The following is a 14,006-nucleotide window of genomic DNA, read 5'->3' on the forward strand; positions in this document are numbered from 1 at the left end:
ATCCGAATTTAATTATGAAAAGATATTCTGTTTCCCCTAATGTGAATGAATAAAGTCACCAAAATAGTAAAAGAAAATGTTAGGGTAATGGTGGATAAAGCAGTTAGAATATACTTGAAACTCAACTAGTAGAGTTTGTTAGTTTGGGAAGGAGGGTGGCAGAAATGAATGAGAGAGGATGGGCCTCTTTCATTTTTTAGAGCTGAAATTGTCACTTCTATACTCATGTATTTAGCAGAATGGAAACATATGTGTAAACTCTTACAGAACTTACAAGTTTGGGAAACTGAGTGTGGCTCATAGTGTTTAATTCATCAGCCACAACATTCGACACAAATTGAAGACATGGGAATCATTCCAAGTGTAACAAAAGTGAGAGAGAACAGAATGCTGGGGAATATTTTCATTTACTGGTGGGTGGGCCATCAGTGAAAGAGACTGAGGGGATCTTACCAGGGAAGTAGAAAAGAAAAGGAACAAATGCTAACCACGAAATCCAGAATTTCTAGAAACGGAAGATCAACTATAGCAACTTTCTGTACATGGGGAAGGGCATCGAGAAGGAAAGTGGGGGGATTATGGATCAGTAACATGTAGAAACAAACACACCCAAAGAGTTTTTCATATTATACATTAGTTTTTTCATAGATCTCTTGAGATTGATTTGTGATTCTCAGTCTGGTTTGACAGGGATAAAATTTTAGATAGAGGTACTGATGTCATACATGTTCATATGCACATGTAGTAAGGTAGAAGAAAGCAGAGGTGTCTACCAGGTGGATGTTAACAATGATATGCATCCTATGTCCATACTTTGAAAATATAGACAGAACACCATAGTTCCATAAAAGTGGTTGATCATGAGTTTCTCTGATTTTGATTCTGGACACACTAAAATTGAATCTGCCAAGTGCAGTTTTCAGATCTTTTCCCAGCTAACATTCCGAGTGGCTTTAGCTGGCCACATATTCTTTACTAAATCCATCTCTAGCCTTCTGGGCCTGCTATATCAAATGTCACAAAGTGTAATTGTTTATGTGCTCTGCTCTCAATCAAAATATTCCAGCTGGCAACCTGAGGGAGGGCTTGAAGTGTGGGAAGAGGAACAGAATGTAAAATGAAGAGGTACCAGAAAAATGAAAAGAGTTTTTTCATTTGATGGTTTCTTTGATTTGTTTTTGCTGTGTCTCTTCAGTGCTATCTATGGCAAAGCATAGCACACATCCACAATTGCAGAGCTCCATCGTGTCAGAGAAAGGATTTATTATTTCATGCCTCATTAGCATTTTACTTTGGTAAGTCTATACTGTTAGCAGGTATTCATAAGATGCTCTCAACTTGTCATCTTCTTTTCTTTTATATCATTCTCATTCACCCCACACAAATTTCCCCCAAATAAATGTGGATTTTCTGTCAATTTGAAAATAATTTGCTAAATTGTTTGGCAGTCACTCTTGTTTCCAGCATTACCAACAGCTTATTCATAACAGCCATAAAGAAACAACAAACATTTTTAAGATGTATTTTGTGCTTTCTTGGTGACGAATGTCATGTGATCTGTCCATAATTTTTTATTATTATTATTATGGATTCCTAGCATCATTAGTTACATTCAAGTATTCCCGGAAATTATTTTTATGTTTTCATTACTTTGCAAAAACAAAACTGACCTAATAATGACACAAATGATATTTTTGCTAAAAAATTAAAACTGAGCATTAGAAATATTTAATAAAAAATGTTAAAATGTCACTAACATAAGATTATCAAGAATATCCCCAAGTACTAAACCTTTTCTTAATACATAAGGATGGAGACCTATACATATGTAAGATATATCCATATATATCCACATCTAGTAAGGCAGAAGAATATATATATATATATATATATATATATATATATATATGTGTGTGTGTGTGTGTGTGTGTGTGTGTGTATGTACTTATATAAGTATACATATATATTTTAGTAGATATGCATTCACATACATATTATATTATATATACTTTTCAGTTCAGAGATAGATACATAAATCCACATATATGTATAGATGCCGTGTTCTTCTCTAATAAATATATTTTTCTAGCCAGTAAGGTTTTTTCTTTTTCATTAAGGAACTTATAAAGAGTTCTGGTCTATCAATACTCAGGAAAAAAACAAAGATAATTCTGAGGATGCCTAAAAGACCTCTATTCTTTCATCTTTTTTCACTAGAAAAAATTAAGTATATTAAAAGGCTTTTATTAAAGGTATAAGGAGATACAATCACAGAAAGCATTAACTATGTCAGCTAAGACAAATATTCAATGATGTTTCTTCTACTTTGTCATAGAATCAAGTATGCTACTTTAGGTTCTATGCCTCTCTTTAGTTGAAGTAACAATGAGTGCTTCAACACAATTTGAATAGTGATGGTATCTGAGGAAATATTCAGGATCTATGGGCTGTATTTATTTAGCTTTTAAGATATCCCATTGTGTTTTATGTACATCATTGTTCTTCTGTATACATGTGAGACACTTTTCATGTGTATGTACTTTAATTGAGATACAGTTAATAACTGATCCAATGGATGCAATTAATAATTGCAGGAAAACTTCATATTGTATTTGCTACTTATGTTATTCTGCAGCTGGCTCTCACACATACATACACACAGATATACATATACTCATACATACACACAGATATACATATACTCATTTTGTTCTTACCACAATTCTAATGTTTTCCCCATATTTCAAATAAGAACAAATGAAGGCACAAAGAATTTCACTAACTGACCCTAAGTCCCACAACTGGTAAGTGTTAAGAACTTAATACCTATTCCATTTAGAACTTTTAATTTGCTAAACTATAATTTTGGCTTTGGTCAATAATCCAAAAGTTTTATAAGTTAAATTTATTTCTGCAAACTTGGACACCTGAGCTTTCTGGGGGAATGGGCTAGTTAGGACCATGTAACCAGGTTATCCTTAGGAAAGCAGTATGGCCCAGTATCACTGGGATTCTCTCATGGTACTATTTATAAAAATAGCAATTGAGGTTTCCCCAAGGGGCCCTTGGGAAATCAGCATTTATTCTTATTTTAAAACATAAGATAATAAAAGTAGGTTAATTTTAGGAACATGTTAGCTACCAAGTAGTTCTGTTTTTAGGATTCGTTATTTTACTCAGTACATATGAATGTGCTGGCTAGGTTTTATGGATCCTCCTACTTATGTAATAGGAGTTGAGTAGTATGGCACCTTGGGCCTTGGCTGATGGTGAAATGGAATATTGTTCAGTTTCTTAAGGTTCCTAAACACACCTCCTATGGAAATGTAACTTAAACTAAATACCACTCTCCCAGAATTGCTGCCTAGAATACTTCAGTTATCCACAAATCCTCCTTGTTGCAATGTCCCAGCCAATTCCTACTTATCTGTTGATACTCTGACCAAATATTGCCTTTCCATAAAGCCCTGAAGAGTTATTTTTCCTCTTGCTTCCATAAACCAAACCTCTTTCTACTTAAATACTTCCTAAATAGATGTCTCAAAGAAATCAGACAACAGAGGTTCTATATAATTTCATTCTGTATAATCCCAGAGCCTTGTAGAGTTCCTGAAAATTGAATGTTATTGAAAATAGCAGTCTTGTTCAAATTTATAAAGCAAGATGTGTTAATTCACCAGATTGTAGTTTTAGTCAAAGAGATTAATACTTTTTTCCACATACAAAATGAGAGTCTCACATGATCTTGAAAATTAATTGCTTAAGACAGTTATGGATAAATAACAGCTGTTCTCTTAGGATTCTGTGACTCACCTTACTTGACTTGTGATCCACATTAAAAGTGGCGATTGCATCCTCTGTTTTTTTCCTCCCAGATTTGGTTATTACATATTCAGCAAGTTTGTTTGCTAAATAGGTCTTTCCAGTACCACTGGGTCCTGAGAGTATAATTCTGTGATGCTCCATCAACAAGTTAAAGTACCTTTGGGTAATTGGTTTAGGAATCAGTGTATCAAAAACAAAACTGTCCAAACTGTTTTCTTCTACCCCTGAAGGAAGAAACAAAGAGAATAGCATGTCTTACTGTTTTACACACACACACACACACACACACACACACACACACACACACACACACAAATACAGTGTTAACCAGCAACAAAGCTTTGTTAGTTATAGGAATGCTCTCCTTGCAAGATATTTTTCTAGCCAGGCATGATGGTGCATGCCTGTAATCCCAAATACTTGGGAGGCTGAGAAAAGATCACAGGTTTGAGGACAACCTCAGCAAGTAGTAAGACTTTCATCAACCTAGTGAGACCTCGTTTCCAAATAAAAAATAAAATTGGGCTAAGTATGACACTAAGAATACCTCTGGGTTCCATCGCTAGTACAACAAAAATATTTTTATCCTACAAACCTGAGTGGCCATTTTGTGTGTGTGTGTGTTTGTGTGTGTGTATATGTGTGTTACTATAGATGCAACCCAGGGACATTTTACCTCTGAGATACACTCCCAGCCTTATTTTTTATTCTTTATTTTAAAATGATTTCACTAAGTTACAAAGGGCCTCACTAAGTAGCTGAAGCTGTCCACAAACCGTGATCCTCTGGTCTCAGCCTCCCAAATGCTGGGATTACAAACCTGCGCCACCACGCCCGGCTTGAGGCAGCAAATTTATCAGTAAGAAAGCCCAGTCAGTATCCAAATGAGAGCAAGCTGCTCCCTATTGTTGAGGTTTCCCTCTACTGACTATTTCACATTTTCCACTGTGTTTCCAGAGAGAAATGGAAGCATTATAACTTCTATCATAAGATCTTTCACTTTGAAAATGGTTAGCTTTTTATTAAGAATAAATGTGCTGGGTGTGGTGCACATGCCTGTAATCCCAGTTTTGGGAAGCTGAGACAGGAGGCTCCAAGTTCCAGGACAGCCTTAACAATGTAATGAAACTCTCAACAAAGTAACAAGACCTTGTTTCAAAACAAAACAACATTTAAAAGGCTGGGGGTGTAACTTGGAGGTATAATGCTCCTAGGTTCAGTCTTTAGTATCATAAAATAATTAAATAAAGAAAGAAATATGAAGTTTACATATGGATGCATGTGTATGTTTTCTTTTTTAAATGCTCCCCCGCCCCCTTTTTAAATACCTTTTTACACATCTCAGCTGTACAACCACTTAAGTTGCTGAAGAACACAAACTATGATGTTTAGCAAGGAATTAGGAAGAAGAACAACAGTATCTCCTTTTACTAAGCCAATTATTTTAATCACAAATCAAATATTGACGAGTCCTCTATTAACCCATAGTTTATATAAATGCATTCTGATTCTAGAACATACACAAACAAGAAATTGTGGAGGCAAGCTTATTTCAGGTATTACATTAGCCTATAATTAGTCACATCATCCAAAGCAAAGGAAGCAGAATTTCTTATCCTGATTTTTCCTTCATTCTTTAGCTTCAGTGGCCATTTATTGAGTACATATTTTTAAATGAAAATGATGACAATGAGCATATTACTCTGTAATATATAATATTTTTGAGTTTCTATCTAGTGAAAGATAATACTAGAGAAAATCTAGAAATATGAAATGACTTAAGTCATATTTTCTTTCGTGAACCTATGAATCTTCAAAATTGTATTCTAAATTTAACATTACAAAACTCAAAAACTTACTTGGATTTTAGTATTTTAAGTAGGATTTTCTTTTTATTAATCAACACAGTCATTTCAAAGCAGAACTATTTGTGGTTAAAATCATTTACTAACAGGAAAATTTGAAGGGAAACTACAAAAAAATGAGGAGCTATTGGTAAGAAATTACAATGGTAACTTTTTGTTTCTTTGGTGGTACTGGGGATGTAACCCAGGTCTTTTGCCTCTGAGATACACTCCCAGATCTATTCATTTGGAAACAGGGTCTCACTAAGTTGCTGAGAGCCTCACCAAGTAGCTGAGGCTGGCTTTGAACCTGAGCAATCCTCCTGTCTCAGCCTCTCAAGTACTAGCATTACAAGCATATGCCACCATGCCTGGCTTTTTTTTTTTTTTTAAACTTTGACTTTTACCTTTCAGGTTCACAGTGATGATGTTATTATCGCCAACCAGGTATCCACAAGGCAACAGTTCAGGCACTTCTAGGTTGTGGGATCTAATTAAATCTCCTATACAGTAGCTAGCAATGCAGTCAGAGCTCAGACCAAGGCTAGAAGATGTATCAATTCGGAATACATATTCCTAAAATGGTACACACAAAAATGTAAGTCAAAACAGAGGTTTAAAACATATGCAATGAATACAAACTTATGGAGATATAAAAGTAGATGTCTCCACCATCTTGCACCCCATTAAGATATATGACTACAATGCACCAATAAAAGATTTTAAAAAAGAATTTTAGACATAGGTAATATAAGAACTGTTAATATTAAATAGCACAAAGAGAGAAAGAAAGTTTTTCTTATTTGAAATGGAAAAGAGGAGAATAAAATGAGTCTATGCTTTTCAAACCATCTAAAATGGAACACATGAGAAGACTGACACCAGGCTATCCTACACAGCTTACCTTAAAAAGACGTCTAATTACTCCATCTAAGACATCCCATTTGGTCTTTCCACTAACACCAATGGATCCTATTAAATATGCCTGAGATTTCTGATCCTAAATAAAAACAAAATAAAGTAAGATAAAATACAACTGGCCATTTTATTTTATTATGTTTTCTACTAAAACTTATTGATGTAATTAGTAATTAAAAATAACAAATTTATAAACCTGTGGAGAGTAACAGATACATATGGTGGGTTATATAAAATAAAACCTACCCTAAAAAAAAAAACAGACAAATAAATAATTGTGATATCACCAAAAACAAGAAAGGAAGAGATTAGATGAAATGATATGTCAAGAAAAACTGGTGATATATTCAATAGAAGGGAAAGGAAAAGGGAAACAGAGAAGGGTCTAACACCATTGATAGGTTTCTAAGAGGTGCAGCTTTTTAGGAGTAAAATGTTGAAAGATAAATAGCACTATATCATGTAAATCTTAGAATTTTATCTGTTTTGTGATCTTATCTCTAATAAGTCCAATACTTACTTATTTTCATACTTCAATTTTAATCTAAAATCTAATCCAAAATTTTTTAATTAGAATATTCACAGCAATATGGTATTTGCATATTTATAAAACAAGGTCAGTTTTGAATTTATCATAAAATTTACTATTTTCAAAGAACTTCTTAGAGAAACATATGAGACTCATCATATCAAGCAAGGAATACTTTTATAATACAAATAATGGGTCCAAATCTATATTTTTTATAGAATGGGGTTTTGAGAAATTTATAGAAATATTGAAAATGTAAACAATCCCAGGTCTGTGGTTGAATTGGAATCTCTTTTATGCTCACTGATAAAAGTTACATGAAAGAGTAAATATGATACTAGTAAATATGCCTAATTAATATATCATAATCCTGTTTCTAGTCACCAATCAGGTGGCCATTATGATATGAGAATGACAGGGTCAAGGGTTACAAGATATGGATTCTATATCACACAATAGCTACCACCTAATTAAGTAATGTGAATTAATTAGCTGGCTTTGAGCCTCAATTTATTTATTTATACTAGACCCTAGAGGTGTAACTTTTACTGTTATTGAGTTCTAATCTGAATTTGAAGCCAATACCTTTTCCAGAAAAAGTTGAGAAATCTACAACTGAATGTTTTTTTTTTTTTTATTACTGTTATGGCTGAATGTCTACATCCCCCTCTCAAATATATATGGTGAAGCCTTAACCCACAATGCGATGGTATCTGGATATGAGGTTTCAATAGATGGGCAGGGTTAGATCACATTGTGAAGTCAAGGCCCTGGTGATCAGATTACTGTCTCTTTCTCTTTCCCTCCCAGAAGCACGGACATAAGGCCCTGTGAGAACAGATTGAGAAGTTGACCATCTGTCACCGAAAGAGAAAACCCTCACCAGGAACCAAATGGGACAGACCTGCTCTTGAACTTGCCATCCTCTGGAGCTATGAGAAAACATATTTTTGATGTTTAAGCCTTCCCTTCTTTGAACTTTATTGTTATAGCCCTGGTCAGCTGAAACAATTACTTTGTCAGAAGATTTATTAGAAAATATGTTCAAAGACAATGTCTTTGACAATTATTTTTAAAAGGTAAATTTAGCTTCTAGTATGTTTATAATGCAGTCTGAATGCATGCTTATATGGTACTTTATAACAGCTGCTTTTAAATTAGAGTAACTTTAGATTTCACTGAGACTATTATACATAAAGACCCACTTGGGAAAAGAAGGCATGAATCTGCAGTTCAAGCAAAAAGTTTATGGCATTAGATTCTTCAGAACATTTGCTCAATGTAAAAATTCACGAGTCTATCTCTCTCAATTTTCAAACTAAAGTACTTCAATTATTTTAAAATTCCAAAGGATTCACTATTTTATAGGAAAAAGTTGGATATTTAAAATTTATAGTCTTGGCTCCTCAACTAAAAGTGCAACCTAAAAAACACATCTTTCTAGATTTAGGAAAGATGATAGGAGTCAAATGGCATTACTGATTGAAGGTGATATTTCAATAAAAAAGAATTAAAATACTAGCTGACCAGTTAGGACTTTGCTTGAAAATGATGGAGACAAGTCGCATAAATGGGATTTGGCCTCCTGAACTCAGTAGAATGTGTGCCTTTCGGATGCTTCCAATATCCATTTATCCTCTTTTTGTACAAAGGTCATATTGACAGCTCTAGTGACATGTTACTACACCATAAACTTTACCTGTAATTTACAAGTGACACTGGAATAGTATGGTAAGCAAGATATGCATGCAAAGGAGCCATTTATTATTTCCTGAAGTTTTAGAAGTGAGGGGGATGGCAGCCAATATTGTTTTTTTGAGAATAGATACGTGTAACACATGTTTCTATCAGTATGGCAATGTCATTTCTTTCCTGTCCCTGCCTTTTAGGCTTATATACCACACTAAGGTAATGCTGAAGCAAATACCTCCAATATGATCTTCATCAGAACAACCATGAAAATATAAAATTTGGTCTACTCAACTCAGCAGAATGTATGCCTTTCTGATGATTCCAATATTCATTTATCCTCAGAGAAACTATTTATTTATTTATTTATTTATTTATTTATTTATTTATTTATTTTGGTGGGTCTGGGGATGGAACCCAGGGGCATTCAACCTCCGAGCTACACCCCGTGCCCTACTTTTTTATTCTTTAATTTGAAACAAGGTCTCACTAAGTTGCAGAGGGCCTCACTAAGTAGCTGAGGCTGTCCGCGAACCACGATCCTCCGGTGTCAGCCTCCCAAATCCTGGGATTACAAGCGTGCGCCACCACGCCCAGCTCATCCTTTAGTTATAAAGAATTGAAGATTAAAAAAATACCTTTGCTCGACCATAGCCCTTGCTTACGGAGACTATAATTTTCACACTGCGGCCATCTTTATGTCCAGTTGCATCACCAGCATCATCCAGCAAAATATCTACCAAATTTTAAGAGAAACACAGGCACAAAGGATTGATTAACATTAGCTCACATCTGTTTACAGTCCCTATTTTCTCCCTCATAGTCTTATTTTATACAGTGGAATCTGCTTCCCATTCTTCCCAAGATGGTTTGAAAACTTCAGTTTACAAGAAGACAAACTATGTGCTTGGGCTAATGTTTCAATCTAAGAATTTATTTCTCTTTCTGAAGATCTTCATCTAAGACCACTCTCTGAAGGAGAATATGAGTTTTTTTTCTTTTCCTATTATACATATGTCTGAGTAATATTATAACTGTAACAAACCCCAAAGCAATCTGGCTAACACACCCAAGTTTAATACCCATACATTTGTGAATGCAGTGGTACTAAGATTGGCTGTCAAGTGGAGTTATTTTCAAGCATTCAGCACATACACAGCTGTTTTACTACCTGCCTTGTATCTATCATTATTAGGTACTATTGTTGAATTGTAACCATGGCATTGTACTTCCCTAAAGAAATATATTATTTCTCTTTTCTACCTTTTGTGTTAATAGTTTCAAAACCAAAATACTGTTTCTAGTAATCATCTAAAAGTCACAGAAGCATGATAAAGTCAGCCAGCCTTTAAAATATCAGTTTTTCAATGTGATTAAAGATGAATTTTCATAATCTGCTATAATACATTTAGAGATTAGTATAGAAAACTATCCCAAACATGTTTTTCTTCAACAATGGTGTTATTATCAAGCCATGCCTAATGTGAAGTTAGTGTTCTGCAGATAAAGGAAACTCAGTTATGGGCTAAAGAACACACATGCCTAGTGACAAGCTGGCTCCTCTGTTCCAACAATAATTTCATAGAGACAAAGGCTATAACTGTAACGTTATGAAGACAACAATTTAATAAGATGGCTCCTGAAAGTGAGATTGTTTCTACTATATCAATAATGATATGTAATTCAACAATGGAAAGAGTAAAACACCACCATAAGACAGTTCAAATGGAAAACAACATTCAGAGCTTGAAGAACATGAAGATTTTCACTAGAAGTCCTTAAGTCATCAGGAGCTATCTACTGCACAATTGGATGGTTTTCCTAGATATCCTCAGATCTTCCTCATAGACTGTCATTTGCCTTTCTACCATCCACTAAAAAACATGAAAATCTGTGGAGGAATAACCTCTGGCTCTTTAGTAGAGTGAGGGTAACTATAAGTTAAAAGAATCTATATTTCAGAATGACAAAAAATAATAGGATATTCTCAATACATGAAATTATTGATATTTCAGGAGACCAAAATTCTTATTATCACAATTTGGTTTTTACAGATTACATACTTGTATTAAATTGCCATAATGTACACATATTATATCAAAAACTTCTTTAAGCATTATTTTAGTTCTCCTTTTTCTAATTTTAGATTAGCTGATCATTGGATCTTCATATCTAAGTTTCTTGTAAATCATAACCAAATTATCTCTTTAGTTATTTGCTAAATTACTCATCAATAGTCAACAAATGTTTATTAAGCATAAGAAATACCAGGAAAAGTGCTGCATATCGTGAATGAATAACAAAGTGAGAAGGGAAATGAATCCCCTGTTCTTTTGGAATATACACTGCCAACTAGGTAAGTTCAGAGTGTGTGCAGGAAATCAACAGGGCAGTTAAACAGACAGTAACCCAAGGGAGAGAGATCTAAATAGATAGGTAATATTGGAAGGCTTCCTCCAGGAGGTAATTGTTGGGGTAAGATAAAAGGTTGAGAAGTGCTAGGTAGGTAAATATCCAGGGAAAGAGGTTCAGTCCACAAGGATAAGTGCAAACATCATTATATAAGAACTCAGGAAGGTTGGGAAGTGGTATGAGATGATGGAGGAGTGGGTTGTAATTCATCTCAAGGGGTTTAACCTGACTGCTGATCTACATCCCTGTTAAAGCTTGCTTAGAATATGTCACTTATTTCACGTCACATCAACTCTTAAAAACTAAGCTTAAAACAAGGTATTTATCATAACAGTGGAAAATATTTACCATTAGATCAGTGAATGACTACTCTTAGTTTATGTACATGTTGTTACTTAAGAAATCAGATGTTTTTCTTAATGTGCAAAATATTAGGGAGAAATGGGTAACAGGAGGAACTCTAGATGAAGAAGGGACCCTATAGAGGAGTAATTAAGGTGACATATCTGAGGGGATAAGAGGGAGGATAAGGGAGACTCTTTAAAGCACTTGATGTACTTAAACATATCAAAGTCAATCAGGAAGCCAAGCATGGGTAGGAGGGAGGGGGAGGGAAGGGGTTAGAGACTGGGTAGGGGCTGATTGGGTGATGTGTGCATGTATATCTCCACAAGTTTTTTTTATCCCATTGAAATGTATGACTAAAATGCACCAATAAAAATTATTAAAAATAATAATAAAAGAAAAATAAAAAAGAAAATATATTCACACAAAAAACAGGAAAAAAACCAAATTAACATAATACTTTTAAAAGTCCAGCCACCGCCGGGCATGGTAGTACATGCTTCTAATTTCAGAACATGGGAGGCTGAGACAGGAGGATCATGCAGGTTCAAAGCCAGCCTCGGCTACTTAGTGAGGCTCTCAGCAACTTAGTGAAACCCTCTTTCCAAATAAAAGATAAAATAAGGCTGGGAGTATAGCCTGGAATAGAAGGACCCTGGGTTCCAACACCAGAACACCAGTAACACACACACACACACACACACACACACACACACACACACAGTCCAGCTACTTAATTCATCCAGAGATGGTTTCAAATATTAGTTTTCCTACTTCTTGGTTTCATGATGTTAGGGAAAAATTGAGATAGTAACTTTCCTAAGTCTTGGTTTACTTGTTTATAAAATGGGGCTTTGTAGGGTTATTGAGAGCATAAGAGATAGTATTTTTAAGGTACTTTTTCCTCTGCATTTAGTAGATTTTGGTCTTCTAACCATTTCTCCTTTTCTCTATGCATTTATTCTAAATTCTATTGAGAGTAGACAAGTCACATGATGACTCACTCTGGGTCTTTCTGGCTTATCAGATAATCACCTGAAGAAACCTCTCCCAGGAAAAACAGCAAGTGTAACATAAGTGAGGGGAGTGTGTGTGGCAGGTGTGAGTGTTACATGGAAACTAAATTATAGCCCCACATGTTTATAAACATTTCTAAGCTATATGAAGTTTTAAATTGCCTTTTAAATATTTAGGCTCTTAGTTTTACATTATGAATGACAATCCTGATAATTTTTTTGTGTGTGTGGTACTGGGGTTCCTGGAAGCCCTTCTACCTCCGGGCTACACTCCCAGGCCTATTTTTACATTTTTATTTGGAAACAGGGTCTCTTAAGCCAGCGCGGCTGGCTTTGAACCTGAGTGATCCTCCTGTCTCCGCCTCCCAAGCGCGGGGATTACAAGCGTGCACCATGACGCCAGGCAAGAATTTTTAAATTTTTAATTTTTGAAGAGATGTGTTTTGCTAAAAATGTAATCAACATCAGCACACTGTGTTTCTTTATCTTTCTGCAATTCCTTCTTTTGTCTTTCTCCTTTCCATTTGTGATGTAAGGGAAACAGCCAAGTTTCTTTCCTTCTACAAGGAAATCTAAGAGCCAGAAATGTGCCTATTATTGGTTTCCAAGCGTCATCTGGTGGTGAAGATGTGTAATTACCACAGATCCTCCAGTAAACATTTCCTAAAGTAAATCTTATATCCATAAAATGACTCAATGCCATAGGAACAGTTACAATTTATAATTGAATACTTCATCAGACATTAAGATGAAGTCATGTCATATTATTATATCTTCAATAGAATCAAAACTGTACCCTTGTTCCATCATTAGTACTCTTGAATACAATAAAAGAATCCAGCATGTTTTTTTAGTTTGTTGAAAATTTAATAGAGCTGCCGACTGGAAGATGTAGCAACAGTCTATTCTCTCTAAGCAACAACCGTCTAGTCTAATTTAGAAACTGACTTTGTACACTAGAACTCTATTAAATTCTATGGAGTTATTATTATATTCATGAACACACTAATGACCATCACTGAGAATATTTTATTCCTTCATCCTATTCATAATCATGAAGGAAGTGCTTTCCAAGTGCAAGTAACTTCTTTAAAAGGACACAAAAATGCATCTCTAAGAATTACTGTCAGATATTTTATGTTCCATTAAAACTATAATTAGCTAGAGCAAAAATAAGAAACATGAGGGGCTTCAGACAAATGAGAAATGAGATCACTAGAATAGTGAAATGGGATTGGGAGGAAAAGGTAGAGGACAAAAGGAGGAGGACTGTGAAAGGAAATAGTTCAGATTGTGTTATGTCCATATATGAAGGTATCACTACCAATCTCACTAACATGTATGGAGGGAAAAGGAGAGAAGGGTAGAATCGAGAGGGTAACATGCCAAGTGTGTGCATATATGAAGATCACTTCGAATTTCATTTTG

The 14,006-nt window shown here is 34.7% G+C and overlaps 1 protein-coding gene across 3 annotated transcripts in view; it reads right to left on the reverse strand.

The window, feature by feature from the left end:
• NAV3 (neuron navigator 3) overlaps positions 1 to 14,006 on the reverse strand; it is a gene marked incomplete at both ends in the record, with an annotated part of 410,033 nt that overhangs the window by 17,851 nt on the left and 378,176 nt on the right. For all 3 annotated transcript variants that reach the window (XM_080705150.1, XM_080705149.1, XM_080705148.1), the window contains 4 exons: positions 3,814 to 4,049; positions 6,077 to 6,245; positions 6,574 to 6,669; positions 9,444 to 9,541. In XM_080705150.1, the coding sequence (XP_080561276.1) occupies positions 3,814 to 4,049; positions 6,077 to 6,245; positions 6,574 to 6,669; positions 9,444 to 9,541 (599 nt within the window). The remainder of the gene's footprint in view (positions 1 to 3,813; positions 4,050 to 6,076; positions 6,246 to 6,573; positions 6,670 to 9,443; positions 9,542 to 14,006) is intronic.

This window comes from Muscardinus avellanarius (genome assembly GCF_963383645.1).
Source record: "Muscardinus avellanarius genome assembly, chromosome: 11".
Lineage (NCBI taxonomy): Eukaryota > Metazoa > Chordata > Mammalia > Rodentia > Gliridae > Muscardinus > Muscardinus avellanarius.